The 19,060-nt window shown below is 39.4% G+C and overlaps 1 protein-coding gene across 3 annotated transcripts in view; it reads left to right on the forward strand.

The window, feature by feature from the left end:
- Positions 1–19,060, forward strand: part of ano1a (anoctamin 1, calcium activated chloride channel a) — a 43,079-nt gene that overhangs the window by 16,525 nt on the left and 7,494 nt on the right. For 2 of the 3 annotated variants that reach the window (XM_010749350.3, XM_010749349.3), the window contains exons 6-20: positions 1,430–1,484; positions 2,125–2,176; positions 3,699–3,754; positions 3,989–4,030; positions 5,754–5,818; positions 6,214–6,348; positions 8,811–8,971; positions 10,165–10,250; positions 11,273–11,284; positions 13,289–13,360; positions 14,790–14,864; positions 16,231–16,432; positions 17,029–17,140; positions 17,311–17,368; positions 18,399–18,499. In XM_010749350.3, coding sequence (XP_010747652.2) covers positions 1,430–1,484; positions 2,125–2,176; positions 3,699–3,754; positions 3,989–4,030; positions 5,754–5,818; positions 6,214–6,348; positions 8,811–8,971; positions 10,165–10,250; positions 11,273–11,284; positions 13,289–13,360; positions 14,790–14,864; positions 16,231–16,432; positions 17,029–17,140; positions 17,311–17,368; positions 18,399–18,499 — 1,284 coding nt within the window. The remainder of the gene's footprint in view (positions 1–1,429; positions 1,485–2,124; positions 2,177–3,698; positions 3,755–3,988; positions 4,031–5,753; positions 5,819–6,213; positions 6,349–8,810; positions 8,972–10,164; positions 10,251–11,272; positions 11,285–13,288; positions 13,361–14,789; positions 14,865–16,230; positions 16,433–17,028; positions 17,141–17,310; positions 17,369–18,398; positions 18,500–19,060) is intronic. The other variant, XM_019257727.2, reaches the window with a different exon arrangement.

Below are 19,060 nucleotides of genomic sequence, written 5' to 3' on the forward strand. Positions count from 1 at the left end.
TCTAAATTTGATTACTGTCATCAGAGTATGTGTGTGATTGTAAGAATGATACATTTATAAATGTGAACGAAGAAACTGAAACCTCAGAGCATTATCCTTTATATTTCATGTTGTTTCAACTCTGAGCAAAGTGGAACTGGAACAGGCCCACACGTATTCACACAACGAATCACCCAACAAGTCCACCAAGCTGACTGTAGAACACGGCAGGAAAGCTGCAGTGTGATGCTCTGCTGTGTATTCTGCTTAAACTCCATCCCTCAGCTCTCTTTCTCTGCCCTGAGGAAACTAATACCACTAGCCTAAATCACAAAAATCATTTGCATTTCCAATACAGTGTTGGAAGATTTTGAAAATAGCTAAATGAAGCATTTTGATAATTGGATTAACTACAGACAAGCCGTGGCTTCACTGGGGCTTCCTGTTCAGTCCAACAAGTGAAAGCACTTTCAGAGGCAACGATCAGAGAGGAGCAATGTCTTAAACGTCAGCCTGCTGGGACGTATGGAGGAGAGAGTGGGCAGTGAGCAGCTATATTTATTTACAGCTCTGACTAACAGCGAGCAGGAAATCTCCCTCCACATTTTCTCCATCATTTCATCTTCATCAATTTTGGCCAGTTCCCTGAGATTAAGCCTAGTTATAGATTAGACTGTCTTTCAAACAATAACACACTCTCACTTTATTAGACATGCTGTTCAGTGCTTCTACATTCTTGAATTGAATTATATAATTTATATAAGGGACTAAATACAGTTAAATGATTCAATCAAAGCAGATGATTGTTGTCTGTCAGTGGAGGAAGGACTGTTTGAGTAAAGACCATCATGCACCAGCAGCAACTGACGCACTGACTGAGTGACGGGAGCTGCCCACTCACTCATTTTGATGCTTTAAGTGCACATAGTGCTTCTCTTCACAGAGTCTGACTGCTGTCCAAAGTATTTTTTTTTATATTAATCTAATATTTATTTTTTTATTTAATAATACATTATATTATATTATATTATATTATATTATATTATATTATATTATATTACTGATAAGTACTGATTTTGATCAATGCTATAAAAATAAACATTTTTGCTAAAACTACCTGGAATGTTCCAAACATCAACATATAGTAACGGAGATGAGCTTTTGTGCTGCTTCTTAACACATTAATAAGTCCCATTTATGACTAACATTGTCTCAAAAGCTTCAAGGTAAGTGAGCTAAGCACAGAAAGAAGAGTGAAGATCCAAACAGTGATGAGGAGGCAGCTAGGGCGTGGACAGCAACATGAACAACAGCAGTCTGCACCACGGAACTTAACTGTGCTGAATGCCGTTCATCTTCTGTTCATTATCTGCTGTGCAGTAAAATAAAAGTGATCAGCCTGAGCGTGGGTCTGCATCTGAAACTAGACCTGTTTTGTTCTGTGTTACAGGTTCGATCTGTCTGACAGGGACAAGTTCTTTGACAGTAAGACCAGGAGCTCAATAGTAAGTAATAAGTATTGGATGAGTGATACATTTCTCTACTGTCTCAAACTAACATAACTGTACCGAAGGATATGTTCTTTGTGTTCTTTGTGAATTAAAAATCTGGTTTAAAACACGTTTCTTTTAGTATGAACATTTGTGGGTATCTTTGTTATAATTTGTGACCTAATGTGTGATTCAGCACGGTCACAGCATGTGTGTGTGCTATGTTGCATTCATGGTTCTATCCTTCAATCCATCCTTGGTCCTGATGTGTACTTTGGATGTGGACTCTGAGTCAGTGTATCTCACAAAAATACCTGCATTCTGTTAAACTGCATTGTCAGCACTTCAGTGTTTGGATAATGACTGGAATGGCTTCTCATTATTGAAAGGAGCTTGTCAATCACAGAAGCCATCGACTGATCTTCAGCTCTGATCAATAAAACTCTTGGAGTCTCTGTGTGTCACGCTGAGCTGAGCAGCAGCCTCTCTCGGGATAGACATACACAAGTCATCACTTTTCCTGCTGCATTTTCCCTTCAACTGTTTCACCTGCTTTTATGCTAAATCTATAAATATTCATCTCATCTTCCTCATCTACATTCTTGTTTTTTTTTTGACTGCTTAGTTTAATATTGTGAATGTTTTGTCTCATCAGGTCTATGAGGTACTGAAAAGGACAAGATGCACCAGAGCCAAATACTCCATGGGTAAGGCCTATATGTCTGATACAAGGGATCAATATGCAATTAATCTGGACTTTTTTTCATCAGAGTTTAAGCAGTGCAGGGAGCTAAAGCATTCAATTAGTCACAGAGCAGTGTGAGCGGTCTGGTGTGGCAATAGGAACCTCAGTGGAGTGAACCTGAACACAGGAACTAACACAGACCAGCGCAGGCCAGGCGTGAAAACTGGGGCGGTGCAGGAGCTTGACGAGTGGATAAGATGGCACGTCATACCCCGTGGCAAAACACACAGACCCAGAGGAGAAATAGGGGACCAACAAGAGACACAAGGGTGGGGTCATCAAATGAAAACATGAGAAACAACCGGACCATGACACAGGGATGGATCCTGTCCGTCAAACCATAGCTGCCTGTCTGCAACTTCTGTGTCACTCAGTGTTTACTGAGAGTCATGGCTAACTGATGCCAGGTTGAAAAAAAAAGAAAATATAAGAAGTATGTTCATGTTTATTTGAGGCAGAAAATATTAGAAGTAATATTTTATAAATAATTAAGGCCAAGCACTTCTGGAGAGAAACCAAGTCAAGTCATGTTTTATATGTTTTGTTCTAATCAGTATGCTGCACAGTGAGAGCACGGTGCATAACATAAACATAAGATACAGTTCAGTTGATCTACCTTTTGTCAAGTTTAAACGTGATATATTTCAAAATGTTGAAATATGATCTAATTTTTTGTTATAGTTATTCACACCACCCATTTTAACATTTAGAAAAGACAGGCTGAGACAATTCACCCTCAGTACAGTTGTCATGAACAGGGAAATTAGCTACAGAGACCAAAACTGTTTTTTGTACCAGGCTGTAAACATGTTTATTTCTGCTGTGAAGTTGGACATTTGAACATGGGGACTTATGGAGACTGACTCACTTCTGCAAGGATATGGTAATATGGTTTAATGTACATAACTTGGATCTAGTTTCCGTCATCACCAAGGTGATGGGTGAAATCTGGGAACATGGTAACGTCACTGAAGTCTGATGGGGCGATCATTTTAGACATCCTGCACAATTCACAGACAGATCTGGATCAGTTCTGGTTTAACCTGTATCAACTGTACTTGCTGTAGTTGCGTACAGGCAGTTTTTTCTGTACCATCAGTGGTTATTATCAACATTTCACTTTCAGTTTTACCACCAAATAAAATGGTCTATAAATGTAGATAAAGTGGTGGCTGGTTCACAAGTCTTTGGCAATATAAACTCCATGATGGAGCTTCATGTCTTTGAAAACATCTCAGCGTGTCATTATTCAGCGAAAATGTCAAAAAGAAGAAGAAGACTACCACGAAAGTCTAATCCAGAGAGGAACTATAACATCAGTCATTTTCTTTCAGAGTTCCTCTGCCGACGTTCACACTGCCCCCTCTCTCTGTGTGTGTGTGTGTGTGTGTGTGTGTGTGTGTGTGTGTGTGTGTGTGTGTGTGTGTGTGTGTGTGCGGTTTCCTCTGGGCTTATAATCCTGTTAAATTTGTCTCTTCTTACAGGGATCACCAGTCTGCTAGCTAACGGTGTCTACACATCAGCTTATCCTCTACACGATGTGAGTATCACCATCACAGCAGAGAGAATTACTCAGTCAGTGATTTTCCAATCTGAAAATCATCAAAGCATCTCCTGCTCGTATGTTAAATCATTTATTTCATTTCCTATTTGTGTATTTTATTATTATTCTTAGATGGCAAATGAATGAAAAATGGCAAATGCATGTTAGATGGTATTAAAATAATGTTATTAAAGTGCATTCATTAAAAATTAAACATACTGTGTGTTACAGGGTGACATTGAGGGGGTGAATGCAGAGGCTAATGACAGGAAGGTAAGTAGAGCAAATTCCATCAGTCAATAGACTGAATCAGATGTCAACACATCAGTCATTAATGAAACATTCATATTGTGTCCACAGTCCAGTCCTTCAAGGAGGCCATTCTAAAATACATGTCAAATTATCAAATCATGTATTCAGTGTGCACATGAAAAGGCTGTTTTCCATTTGGTTAGCTGCAAGTAGCTAGCTCCAGCAGCTAACCAGGATCTTGTTTCTGTGTTTACTGTCTGGCTGAAGTCAGAGCCAAGCATTTGAAATCATTTATGCAAAATGTAAAAAGATTTACTGTTTGTTTCCCCTGGGCACAGCTGTCAGAGCTAATCATGGCTGCTTGAGACACTGCATGTGATTCCACCAGAAGTGCTTAATTGAATTTACAGAAGTGTCTCTGCTCCACAGGGAGAAGACACACCAGGTCTATTTCTGACAGAGCGGATCAAACTGGCAGGAAGTCAGACACAGAAATAGCATAGAGAGTCCGCTCAATTTTCAAAATAAAACACCCTGTGCAGACTCCCAATCATAGAAACAGACAAAAAGGAAACAATTTTACTACATAAACTACATACCCATGGTAGAAGCACATACAGAAAAAATAACCAAATAAATAAAATTATAAATTATTAAAAAATGATTTGGACTTGTTCACTTTAATACCACGTGTATAATGACTGAAACGTGCAACTCCAGTGGCACCACTGGGGATTGTTTTAAATATTCAGTAATGGAGCATGACTGACTACCACACTCATTTTTGGGCAGTTTCCTCCTACTGTACAAGAATAAAATTAACTAGGATATTGGCAAGAAAATAAGTGCTCATGCTGAGTCTGAAGTCATCTCCTCCCCTGCTAACACTCTCCATAATTATACTGTAGGCTGTGTGTCACTAAGGCAACAGCCTAATAATTCCCCCTCTGTTATTCTCAAGCACCAGAGAAGCTTTAGCTCGGTGCTTCTGAGTGCCTCCACACCAACGTACTGATATCATAATCCATGCATACATGCATGTGTAGACGTTTAAGAAACAGGTTTCCCTCAGCTGGGAATCAGAGTGTTCAGATTCTAGGTTGAACATTAAGCGTCGTTTTCTCTCACAGGCTCAATTGAAATGCGATCAATGCTGTGATCGGGCATCCGAGCAGTCCTCTGGGCCTGTGAATGGAGTGTGTGATTGTGTTTGTCCCTGTTCCACCATTCCACAGTGATTTATGTGCCTTTAGCATCATAGTGGAAGGAACAGAGCACGCACACAGAACACACACCCAGTGTGTATTTCATGCTGGCTCTGTGCACAGCTTAACGATGTTCAGGGGACATAATCACTGTTAATGTCATTACTCTTACCTGTGCCTTCCCCCCTATGACAATTCAAAATGTGAAACATGGAGTAATCAGTGTGACTGTGTGCCCTGTGCAGTAGGTTCACAGGCACCACAGGCTTAGCACTGCCGCCTGAAAACCAATATGTTACTGTAAATATTCTGTATCAACAAACTGTGTGTTTGCAGGGTTATTTGCATACAGTATATTTTAATGCATTGGCTGTGGTGAATAATATTATAACTCCTCAAATAAAACCAGCGCTCAAATAATATCAAGCGATATAATATATTCAAACAGCATCAGACTCATTTCAACGTGGTACCGTGCAGATAATAGCTAACATGTATGAACATTTCTGGTAATCACTGACTCCTGCATCTCTTCACAGCTGCTGTATGAAGAGTGGGCCAGCTACAGTGTGTTCTACAAGTACCAGCCTATTGGACTCATCAGGTCAGATCAGTGCTCTTGTCGCTGCCATCAGATGAACTACACACACACACATTTCCAGACTTTGCCACGGCTGGTGCTCTCACAGCACATTAACTGCCTCCACTGACCACTGCCTTCACAGCAAAGACAAATGAGGACCCTCACAAGCTAACTGATGCTGCACTGATGCTCTTCTAAAGTCATGTGCTGAGCTGAATGTAGTCCAGGAAACAGACTAGCACGCTCACTCTGATGTACTTTCTTATTAAACCCACTCTGCTCAGGGACTGTAACACTGTTACACATAACAACCATGATGAAGCACTATTAATAACTCATCAGCTATTTTGTTAGTTTGTCATAAAATGATCTTGTTTGCAGGATAGTTGATAAGGGTAGTGTGTCTCCTCACACAGGAAGTATTTCGGGGAGAAGATCGGACTGTATTTTGCCTGGTTAGGAGTCTACACACAGATGCTGATTCCCGCTGCCATCGTTGGAGTCATCGTATTCCTCTATGGCTGTGCCACTGTGGATGATAACATACCCAGGTACACAACACACAATTTACACACACTTCATTTGTTTGCATCAATGTCTATCTCCTTTACTGAAGTTATAGTAAAATCTGCTGCTAATGTCAAAATGTCATTTCAACACAAGCAGCCATGCAAGAACATTGTCTAAATCAGACATGCCCAAAGCCTGGGGGCCAATCACGGTCAGAAGCTTCATTTTTATTTTTCAATATATTATTTGATATATTATACATGGCCTGCTAACATTGTCAGATACTGAATGGCTGAATGATTTGGTTTTTGTTGGTTGACAAGACCTTTAAAGACATAACTGCTGTTGTTATATATCTGTAGATGTGACACTAAATATTACTTACTGAATGATCTGGTGAAAGAGAAGAGATAGAGTGATACGCTTTAAACTTAAATGTTAACAGACTTTGCATTACTCACCATAAGTTAATAAGATTTGTATCAACTTCATGCAAGTTTATCATATTCCATACAGTGTATTCTTTGTTATCTGACTTCAGAACAGCAAAACTGTTTTTTTGATTTGTCCACGCCTCATTGGCTTAGATTTGGTTACATTGTCATTAAAAAAAAAAAAAATGATGAAAACAAAATTGTTATAGAACAGTGCATGTGTATATAACTTTTATGAATAATTTTCTCATTGTTAAAATGTTAGTATTGGCCCCTGGGCATCTTCACATTATCAAATCTGACCCTCTTTAAAAGAAGCTTGGACACCCCTGGTCTAAATAAATAAGTAAAAATGTGAAAAATTGTGAATGAAATGAGGAGCTGTCTCTGTTCTTTAATTCATTTGTAATTGATTCATAATTAGTTGTTTAGTTGTATGGAAAACCGACTGCAGTCCACTGACAGTTTTCACTTGGTTTAGAAAATGAGTAGCAGACCGGATGACTTGTTAAGGAGAGATGTTGCAGCCTGGTAAGAAGCTCACAGTAAACACCTCGTCACATAAACGATCTAAAGCTTTGGATTTATTGCCACACAGAGTCATTACAGACTTTACATGTACAGAACACGCCAATTAGTGTTAGTCAACGTACATATGGTGTTACATGAGGCAACAGAATTTTTCAAACACTGTTTAAACAGAGGTAGCTCTGCTTTAATATCAGTTGTACAGTTATTGTGTGTTCAATAACCATTATAATATAAACATTATAATATAAGCACACATATTATTATAAGCACACAAATATAGTGTTACCAAATAAATTTATATGTGGGCTCAGGAGGATCAGATGATCGGTAGCTTGATCCCCAGCTCCTCCAGTCTGCATGTTGAAGTGTCCTTGGGCAAGATACTGAACCCCAAATTTCTCCTGAAGGCTGTGCCATCAGTGTGTGAATGGGTGAATGAGATATGCGGTGTAAAAGCTCTTGAATGGTCAAAAGACTAGAAAGATGTTACATAAGTACAGTCCATTTACCATTTAAGGTGTTGGAGGACAAACTAAACACAAAAGGCTGCAAACATGGCGTCTGTATGAGACATGAGGCTGCTGCTGATGACAGCGAGAGAGAGAGAGAGTGTGTGGTCACGAATAATAATAATATCAAATAATATTATATTTTAATTTTTATATTATTATATTTTAGATATAAAAAGACTGAAAATCCTCATATATCTACCTTCTGTATATGCTGCATGTTAGAAGGTGTAAGAAGGAGAGGTTCCGCAGGTCCTTCATCCGTGCTGCTGTCAGACTTTACAACACCCGCACCACCTGATTGGTGTAGTCTCCTTGTTCATGTCTCACTGCAATTTTTTTCTGTTTTATTTCATTTATACCTTGCAGTTATTATTTATATCATGGTCACTTACTTTTGTAACATTATTTATATTATGGTCACTATTCTTGCAATAATATTATTATTTGTATCATGGTCACTTTAACTATATTTATATTTATTTATATACACAATATTTCTTACACTATGGTGACTTTACATTACAATACTCTTTTTATATATCATGCCACTTTTATCCTCAGTACTTGTCTGTTTTGAAGGTTGATTGTTTTTTCGTGTTTATTGTGTAGGTTATATTTTTTCTGTCTGTTTTAATTTCTGTCTGTTTATTGTGTTTTTTCCCTTTCTACTTTTTTCTAATTCTGTAGTGTATGCTACACTTTCCTCTGCTGCTGTAACTCTGCTGTAAATTTCCCCGTGGTGGGATGAATAAAGTATATCTAATCTAATCTAATTATATTGGGCAGTAGGTGCCTCTCTATGAAGAGGACGTGTGGTCTAGAACAGTCTGAGAGCAGACAACATGTAGGAACGCCCTTGATTTGTAGGACAGCATGTCTCTTCTTAACATTTCAGTATTGCCATGTGTTAGTTTTTCGCCTTGTAACCTGAATCTAAACTCTTCTTCTGGTCTCTCTGCACCACCCTGTTACCCTCTCCCAACCCTATGAATAATCTATCTCTTCCATCTTTCCCTGTTTTGCCAGTATGGAGATTTGTGATCACAGGAACAACATCACCATGTGTCCGCTGTGCGACCGTGCCTGCAGCTACTGGAAGCTGGTGACAGCATGTGGTACAGCTCGAGCCAGCCATCTGTTTGACAACCCAGCCACCGTTTTCTTCTCCATCTTCATGGCCCTCTGGGGTAAGGACACATTTGCATCCAATCATGCAAACAGCAACCAAAGTATCCAATAAAGACAAGAAGATTGTTACGAATACAAGCTGTGCAGCTACACATTGCTGGAGATGTTCCAGTTAATGGATAATACCATTGAATTTATTCAGGACAGCTTTGGCAGAAACATGCACTGAAGCCTGAGGCACACATGAAATTTAAAATTGAATCCATGAAGGTAACCATTGAGTAAACACAGAGCCGGTCCTCCTCTTATATCCTGCCAAACTACGCTGCCATCTGTTAGCAGCAGCAGGGCTTCATACCAGGGACGTGTTATGTGTGCGTAGATAGCTAGTGTCTGTCACACAGCCAGCCTGTAGACCTGAGGAAGTATGAATCCCATCAAACTGGACATACTGTGAAATGATTGCATAGCAAAATAGCAACATGTGTACATTACAATATACAATATATACAGTATACGATTAGAAAGTACTTCATCATGCTGAGATCTGCCTGATAGATCTCAGATCTTCTGTGCCACAAAGCTCCATTGTTATTCAGACACTGTTAAAAACACATCAGTGAGTCACACTGTTACAGAGTGACATGTTCCTTCGTTACCATGTACACACACACACACACACACACACGCACGCACGCACGCACGCACGCACGCACGCACGCACGCACACACACACACACACACACACACACACAGTCCTGCTGTGCCCTTTTTAACAAATACATGTGGTCAGTTATTTAATAGAAACAGTGGCTTTGGATCTAAGAGTTACAGATACGGTAGAGAGTTTTATTGACAGTAACAATTAATGTAATATTTTCAATTAAACTGCAAATACTACATAAATATAACAAGGAATATAATGAGGTTACGTGGAACAACAAGTGTCAATCATGTTTTACATCAACATTCGGGTTTCACACAAATCCACAGTGGCCATACAGTACAAAGATATACAAGAAACACACGGTATCAATTACATTCACTCAGCTGCTGATGGTATTTTTATACAACACATACAGGTACCATTAAAGATGAGCAAATGGAAGAGTGCATGTTCACACTCCATATTGACATATGCACACTCCATATTGACATATGCATGACATTTATAGATGTAGAGAAAGGAGTCCAGAGACATGTACTAAGCTTGTGTTTGAGCCTGCCTCTGTTCATTTGGTATTGTATGTAGCGGTTCTCTTCATGGAGCACTGGAAGAGACGGCAGATGCGACTCAACTATGTCTGGGACCTGACAGGCTTCGGAGAGGAGGAGGAGGTGAGATAACATCACAAATGGCTTTTCTGTATCATTTGTGGTAGATTTACATCCACAAGTGTACAGTTAAAAACATGCCAAGTTAAATGAGAACACTGAAAACACTCACACTGTCTGTAGCCAGCAGCTGGATAGCTGAGTAGGACAGCATGCTCTTCTTTCATTTCAGTCCACCACATTGTAATACCATATTTCTACAGAAGCTCAGAAGGGACAAACCAAACACAGGCTGTAGATATGGCTTTTAGCTTTTTTTGTTTTGTTTTGTTTTTCACATTTCACAGCCACAGCTCTAGATGCTACATCCTACACACTACAGCTTTAACAGTCGACAGTGAAACATTCATTTCCAGTCAATCTGTGCTTTCAATGCATTCAACAGTGCATGTGGACAATGGAATGTTTAAAGCAGACATGGCGTTTTTGGATGGATTTATAGTAAGATGCAAGTTGATTTCCAGCAAAGTGAGATTAATGGAGATACATGAAAAATTGGCATGGTCCTTTTAAAATAAAACATAAATCTCTGATTGACTCCTGTGAGTATTGTAGCATTTGAACCAAGTGTCAACAACAAGCAAAGCATGGATTTTCAAAAACACATTGAAATAATGATAAATAATAAATAATAATCAAGGACATTGGTAAAAAAACAACAACATCTTATTGTGGCACTTCTCTTAACGTGAAGAATACACTTTTCACTGCACTGAAGTGTCTGTGAAAGCACAGTCACAAAGTAATAAGGCCAACACGAGGTCAGGATATGCATGAATGCACAACCTCTGTCTTTTGTGCGCGCACTGTAGTGACTCAGCCCTAAAACTGTTCCTACACAAACATCAGAGCCTCAGACATCAGCGCTGAATGCTCCGTCTTTTAGAGCTATAATGAGTGCAGCACTGACATCTTTTATGCAAGATTTTTGATGATTGTTCTGACACAGAAGTGTTTTAATCTTCAAAGACACTGACTGCTGACTGACATCTTCTCCCTGTGTTTGTGTGTGCTGTGTTTTACAGGAGGAACATAAGGTTTGAATCCAACTTCATTTTTTGCTGTCTCTTATTTAATCTTACTTTTTTCCCTTTTGACACTGTGTTAGATCCTTTAACACTAACCTTTTCTCCCTCAAGGTGTCTAACAAACTCAGCATCTTTATCTCTTGTGTAATGCTCTGTTTTTTTCTCTAGCTTTCCTCTCTCTCTCTCTGAGGTTCATCCTGATGCTGGCCTCTCAAAATGTTGCTGTTGTTCATGTAGACTGACAGCAGCAGAGTTGACAGGACACTTTGTTGACTCGTAGTACTTGTCTGTCTCTGGATTTTTCATTCCTTTCCTTTTCTTTTTTAGATATTTGTCCCTGTTAGACAGAGACAATGGCTCCCTCCATGCCCAAAAGACAAGCAACACACACACACACACACACACACACACACACACACAACCTAATACGTACCGAAAGTCAAATAGAAGATGCAATGCAAAATATGTGATACTAGGCACCTCAAACCAAATTAAACTAGGCTGCCCAGGTGCTACCGGCGGCTCAGTAACAGTAAGAGCCAGAAGGAGAGTGAATGTTAGACTTAGATTAGTCAGGTGGCCAAACATATAACATAAGTTAGAGAACATATAAGCCTCTGTACTGTTTTGCTGTGAAGTTTGTCATTTTAACATGGGGCCTCAAGTGGCTGCAGTTTTGTGACTTTGGCACTGGCATCAAGTGGCCAGAACATCTTTCAATTCACGGTTTAATTTAAGTAGCTGTAATGAGGGGTTATAAGACCTAAAGATGAGTTCCTACAAGACCAATTGTTATCACTTTTAATAAGAAATGATACAAGAACAGATGCTGAATTAACCTGTGATCAGATAAACTGATCACTTCAAAAAGTTAAAATATCAAAATATGAGTGCACATAAAAACAGATTCATTTCATCCATTTCAAATAGATTGGATGCCTGCCTGTGTCTTGTTGTTTGCTCTTGTCTGTGCATCTTTTATCTGCATTTAAGGTCTGTGTCCACCTGTACAGGACACATGAAGCTTCAGGCCAATAGAGACTGTCTAACCCTTAGCTTTGTTTTCCAGTCATCAAGTTTTCCTCTGTATACACAGCACCTCTTTTTCCCTCTTGGCTTACAAAGACAGACGCACGTTCACGCACCTTCTGACAACTTATTGCATGGACATAAAACATTCATCTCATATTGCACCATTAAAGGATTATGTGGATTAAGAACAGAAATTAGACATATGGCTGGATCTAGGAAGGAAATCACTGATAACAGAACAACTGGAAGTTTTAGGTTAACTAAAAGTGTTGCTATCAACACTCATGATCACAAAAGTAAGCAGGTTAACTGTAAAGTGCAGATCCACAAATATACACTATGCCAAAACAATGTACACAGGTCAACAGTAGTGATAATAAACATCAAGAGGTGGATGGTAAGGTGCAAATCCAAAATATATACACTGTCAAGATATGAATTGTGAGGATCATAGATCATGGAGAGGTTATTGAGCACCCAAGAATCAAAAGCCAGCCAGCCTGTGAGCGTGTTGATTCTGATGACTGCCCTCACCTTGTTTCCACATGACAGCAAGGAAGGGAACACTGGTTACCACAGAAGGTTGAACAAACATTCACCATCGTTTAGCAGGACCCTCCAAAACATCATCAAAATTTCACTTCTGATACTTCTCTTACTGACATTACATAAGCATGACATTTACATTTTTACATGCTCTTAAAGCACTTCCAGTGCTTTGGCTAAACACTGGTCTGTACTGGACACAGAGATAGAATTGGTATTGACATTGATTGAGGAAGTCTTTCATTATGAGCCTGAAGTTAAACATTTGAATCCTTTCATGGTGGGTTGATGCATTTCTCTCTTTTCTTGCACAGGCGCTGCACTTTATTCATTTCTTTTCTGCCTCCATTCTGAAGTTCCATATGAATATTCTCTCCTGTCATGTACACTAAGTGTCACAAAGTGTAACATCTAAACTGATCTGAACTTTTCCAGGACCATAACCGAGCAGAGTATGAGTTCCGGGTCATGCAAAAGACGATGAGACAGGAACATTCAACCCCAAAGGTAAAAGTCATCCTGATGATTCAGCCATCATCCTCCATTGGCAGCATTTCTGCATATACCTGTAGGCCAGTGGAATGGTTTAATACCACGAGCAGCAATGTGTATCACATCACGCATGCATTTTGTCATGGTGAGGATGACTGCAAGGGCGTGTTGTCCACTGGGGATGCAAGGGACATGTCCTTTCTTCTGTCATTCTCTGTGATCATTGTCTCTGTGTTTGCTCATCCATTGCAGTCCAAGTGAGAGAAGATCAGATCTGAGCTGATAGAAAATACATGTTAACAAGCAGCAGCAGGGGGTGGTGTGGAGAGTGTATTTCCAAACTTTTTTTTTGCCCTGGATCTGGCTCTACCTTACTGCTGGAGTTTATTAGGACAATATACAGCCTAAAATGAATACCTGCAGACAATACTCAGATATTCAAAAAAGGTCATGTTCAAACTTAAAAAGATGTTGGTATATCAGTCAGAAACGTACAGCACAGTTCTCTTTGGAACAAGAATACAAAGTATTGGGTATCTGTAAAGGAAACAAGGGTAACTATACAAAAGAATACAGAGCATGCAAGTATCATCATAAATGCTCTGTGTAAATATCAATGGAACGCTGTCATGGGCTGAAACACGTTTTAAATCTGATGGAAGTTTATGACATGAGATTATCCATACCACAAACATTGTGCACTCCTCCCCCCATGATCTCTCTGTTCCTTTGAGTTAAAAAAAAAAAGATTTGCCCTTTTTTTAGTTTTTTTTTTGTTGTTGTTTTTTTTAACTTTGTATTGATGTCATAGAAATAGCTCCTCACATAAAAAATGACCCCAGGCTTAAATACTGGATCTTTTAAGTATTATTATATTCAAATGTGACATTCTATTAAGTACACATACACATGTACACACAGCAACAGTCAAGAAACAAACACTGTCTATCAACAGCTGACAGCATTCAGGCAACATTCAGGAAGCTTCATCAGCATTTACTGTAAAAGAGAAATGACGTGTGAAAAACACGTGCGTCCCCCAGACAAGGCTCAGAGTGAAACATGTTCACTACAATGGTCATGTTCCTCTTTTCGTCACACACACACACACACACACACACACACACACACACACACACACACAGTCGCCTGAGCTTCCTGACCCAATTCTCAGTGGGCTTGAATGTGACATGATAACTCGGGGTGGAATTAGCTGTGCTCCACTGCAGCCACATGTGTGTGTGTGTGTGTGTGTGTGTGTGTGTGTGTGTGTGTGTGTGTGTGTGCATCGGCATGCCCAGGGCATAAGAGCTGTTGCTGACACAAAGCCATGCCAAAGACATAAAGCACCAATATTTTACACACACACACACACACACACACACACACACACAATGTGTCAGAATGTCCTTTATAACTCTGTATTTCTGTGTGTGTGTTTCAGGGTGAGAAGGTGAAGCTGACATGTACAGACAGAATGCCAGCTTACCTGACTACTGTGGTCATGATGGGCTTCATGGTGAGTCAATGTTACATCACCTACTTTTTAAATGTACTCATTTATACATGAATGATATTTAAAGTAATGATGTATCGTTTTGAATCACACTGAATGAATTCCAGATTCAGACAGCACAGCACAGAGAAAATTTGACAACAAGGTGTACAACATAGAATTTAGTGTACTTAAAGTTCTTAAACACTCTATTTCATTTAGCTTCAAAATAATATAGTATAGTGTATATAGTTTTATTTTCCTCTGGTAATTTGGGCTATGTTCTGTTCGCTGCTTCTCTTTGGGTTTTGGTTTCTGATACAGTATAACATTGTTCCTTTTTATCAGAAGAAATCAATACAAAAAACATTGTAGGAGCTTTTCACTTCAAACAGCCATTTCTCTCACTGGTTCAAATCTCAAACATCAGATTATATCAGCTGACATTTGTTAAGATTTGTAATTCTGTTGTCAGATTGATTTATTATTTTATTAACAAGTGCAGTTTAGCATCTAAGAAGAAGTGCAGTATGTATGTATGAACATTTTAGCCAGCCTCAAGTGGCCCAGAAAGCAGTTTTTGTAATGTTTGTGTTGGCTTGACTTGACAATGGCTGCGTAGTCAGGTCTTGTCAGGTCTGGGTTCGATAGCAGAAAGCTATTTTGTAGCAGCATTTGTTGCTGCACACAGATACTGTAGATTAAGTAACTACTAGCTCAGGTGCGTAATGATGCACAACCTGTAAACACATCTGACAGGTTTGAACAGGAGTCTACTTAACTTAATGGAGCTGCACTCTCTGCTGAACTGTGTTAATATTATTACTACAAGAATTTTAGACCTTTTGGAATCTGAGTGCATCTGATGGTTTGTTACACTGAACCATTTGCTAAGTTGTCATAGAAAACTTCAACCAATCAGATCAATTAACCACAATGTAGTCAAACTCTTACTAAAGTGAGTCAGGAGAAGAGTAAAAACATCTTTTACATCCAGAAAACCCTTTAGTGTCGTGTGTTCTCTGCTCTTCTTTCAATGAATATATGAAATATAATAAATGGTCACAAACTCACACATGTGGTCACACACACCTAGTGTGAAACCACACCTATAGCTCATGCTGTAGCCAGCCAGCATCTCAGAGCTTCAGGTTTGGCAAGATGGATTCTTGCCTAATCTTATGATTTCACGAGTTCAGCTGCCTCACAAGTTTAGCTGAGATTTAAAACATGCAATAATCCTAATCAATATTTTGTAGATATAACAGGCAATATCAAAATATCCAACAGTGTTTTCAATGTGTGTTGCCTGCAGTGACTCTTAATATCTTTCTCACCTTGATTGTTTTGTCAGATTATCAGTTGTTCTCCCTCTTCTTTTTGCTTTTAGATCGCTGTGACGTTTGCCATAGTCTTTGGGGTCATCCTGTACCGCATTAGCATTAAGGCAGCACTGCACATGAGCAACTACCCTGCAGCACGCTCCAACATCCGAGCCACAGTCAAAACCACTGCTGCAATCATAAACCTCATCGTTATCATCATCTTAGATGAAATCTACGCTGCCATTGCCCGTTGGCTCACGACACTGGGTAAGGCACATTTTACTGTTACATACTTAAAAGCAGTGGCTGTGGCGCGGAGGTAGAGCACGTCGTCCCCTAATCAGAAAATCGGAGGTTCAATCCCCTCCAGTCTGCATGTTGAAGTGTCCTTGGGCAAGATACTGAACCCCGAATTGCTCCTGAAGGCTGTGCCATCAGTTTGTGAATGGTTAGCTCCTAAAACTGATGAGCAGCTGGCACATAAGTACAGTCCATTTACTTTTTTTTACCTTTATTTTATGTATTCTCAATGTAAATGTTAGTTTATGACTACAGACTGCATCAGAGATATTATAGAAAACAAGTGTTTGTGGGAAGTGTGAACAATAAAATAGCTCAAATCATGTCTAGCAGTTAAACTTGTGCAACTAAAGTATTTGGATATTCATAGATTTCTTATTGAGGAAGAAGGAGAATATGCCATTTTTTATCACAAGACTTAAACACATAAAAAAGAAGTAAACACACGGTCACTCACCAGCCATGTTTAGCAATAATAATAATAATAATAATTAATCCTCATATAGCAATGCTTCAGGAATTCATGTGTGTTAGATAATGAAGTCACATGTTTCTTTTTTCAGAGGTTCCAAAGACAGACAAGAGCTTTGAAGAGCGCCTCATCTTCAAAACCTTTATCTTGAAGTTTGTCAATGCCTTCACACCCATTGTCTATTTGGCCTTTTTCAGGGGAAGGTAACAGAATGACTTCTCAATGCTCCTTTTATGTGCATTTCAATGTGTGCGTTTTAAATCTTACACTTATATCCAAAACATTCCACCATGAGTGTGTTTGTACTGCATATACACGATTATACTATACACTACCTTCATCATCAACATGGATGTTTGTGTTTGCTTCACAGGCTTGTTGGGCGGCCTGGAAACTACTTGTATGTTGTTGGATCGTACAGAATGGAAGAGGTGAATCCCATTAAACCCAGACGGCTGTTATTGCAAATTGTCTGAATGCCAACAACTCCTCTGAAAAGACTAAAGCTAACTTTGTTAGTGCACGTCTCACTAGCTTACCACTACTCTGCCTGTGGCACTCCTTAGCCCACTGTTTCCCAGGGCGGACATGAATCTGAAATATGATGAAATACTCTACACATTAACAGTGCCGGGAGCTATTTTCAGCTGCGGATGAATCTACATTTGGTGCTCTAGTGACTATTTTGGGCAGCAGGACATGTGCGCGACTGAGTCAAAATAAACTACAGTATGTGTGTTCATGGTAATGAAGGAACATATCACCCAGTGTAACAGTGTGACTCACTCATGTGTTATAGTTTTTTGGAGATCACAAACACTTGTTCATAGATACATTCAGTGTTAGTTGGAGTCTGCACATAGGATTAGCTGGTGATATCAACACACTTATCTTTAAGATACAAGATACAATACTTTGTTCTTTAATGTTCTGAGCCCCTTTGGGGACAATCAATGAAAAGCATGTCACCTTGTGTGTTTGTTTATCGTGTTAGATTCATGTTGTTTCAGGTTCTTCATTCTAACATTCTGTGTCGTACTGGACACGTTCTGAAATGAATAGCCGGCAATGTTTCTTTATCCAGGCTGCACTTTGTTCTGTTTCTCCATACTGGTAGAACATGCCACTGTCAGCATAGATGCCTACTAGAGCAGATGTAAACAATCTAATATCTGAGACTTAATTTGGACTCCATTAGATACACAGTGTGTGTCTCTATTAGTCACATCACAAATGTGAATACAGTGCAGAAAGATATGTTAATGAAGCTGTCTGGTAACTCGCATCATTTCAGTGTCATTTGTGGGTTTAGGACGAGGACAGAGGAGGTGGATGTACTGCAGTTGTTTTGACTTCCCTTCTCACTCCCCTCTGTCGACTCTTTAAACTCCAATCCTCCCTCCAGGCTCTTCTGCTTCAATTTGATTTTCTGTCACTTTCTGACACTTTCTCTGCCTCCAGTGTGCTCATGCAGGTTGCCTCATGGAGCTGTGCATCCAGTTGTGCATCACCATGCTCGGCAAGCAGCTAATCCAGAACAATCTGTTTGAGATTGGCATACCGTGAGTGCAGAGCATACACTGTACAACAAACACACACTTTCCAATGATGCCAACACACCACAGAACAACCAGATACACACACTGAACAATAGATCAGCATAGATCACAATACATAGACTCAGCAAGCCACAGAACAAATTATGCACACCCACTCATTTGTACATCTAAGAGGAATCATTTCAATTCCTGTCTGTCACAGATACCTGAGAAGCAGACAATGCCTGGCTGAAGTCTGTCAGCCTGAATAATGCAATACAATCGGCCAGCTCCAAACTACATCCTCCAAATGATCACACAGTCCAACACAATCTACATAAACATTTCTTTTCGCTGTCGGGGTAAAGAGCCATGTACAGAATATAAAGTGGCACAGAAATGAGTATAATTTGAACTAAATATTTAATTTGTAATTTGTAAAACATGTTCTCCTCATTTTCCTTTCTGCAGTCTGCAGAATGGTGTGTACATCACAATGCACAATGCACAATGCATGTACTGTATCAGATATAGCTGAAAGCTCATTGAGCATCAGCCCATACTGATGTGCAGTTTACAGAGATA

This window comes from Larimichthys crocea, chromosome I (genome assembly GCF_000972845.2).
Source record: "Larimichthys crocea isolate SSNF chromosome I, L_crocea_2.0, whole genome shotgun sequence".
NCBI classification, from domain to species: domain Eukaryota; kingdom Metazoa; phylum Chordata; class Actinopteri; family Sciaenidae; genus Larimichthys; species Larimichthys crocea.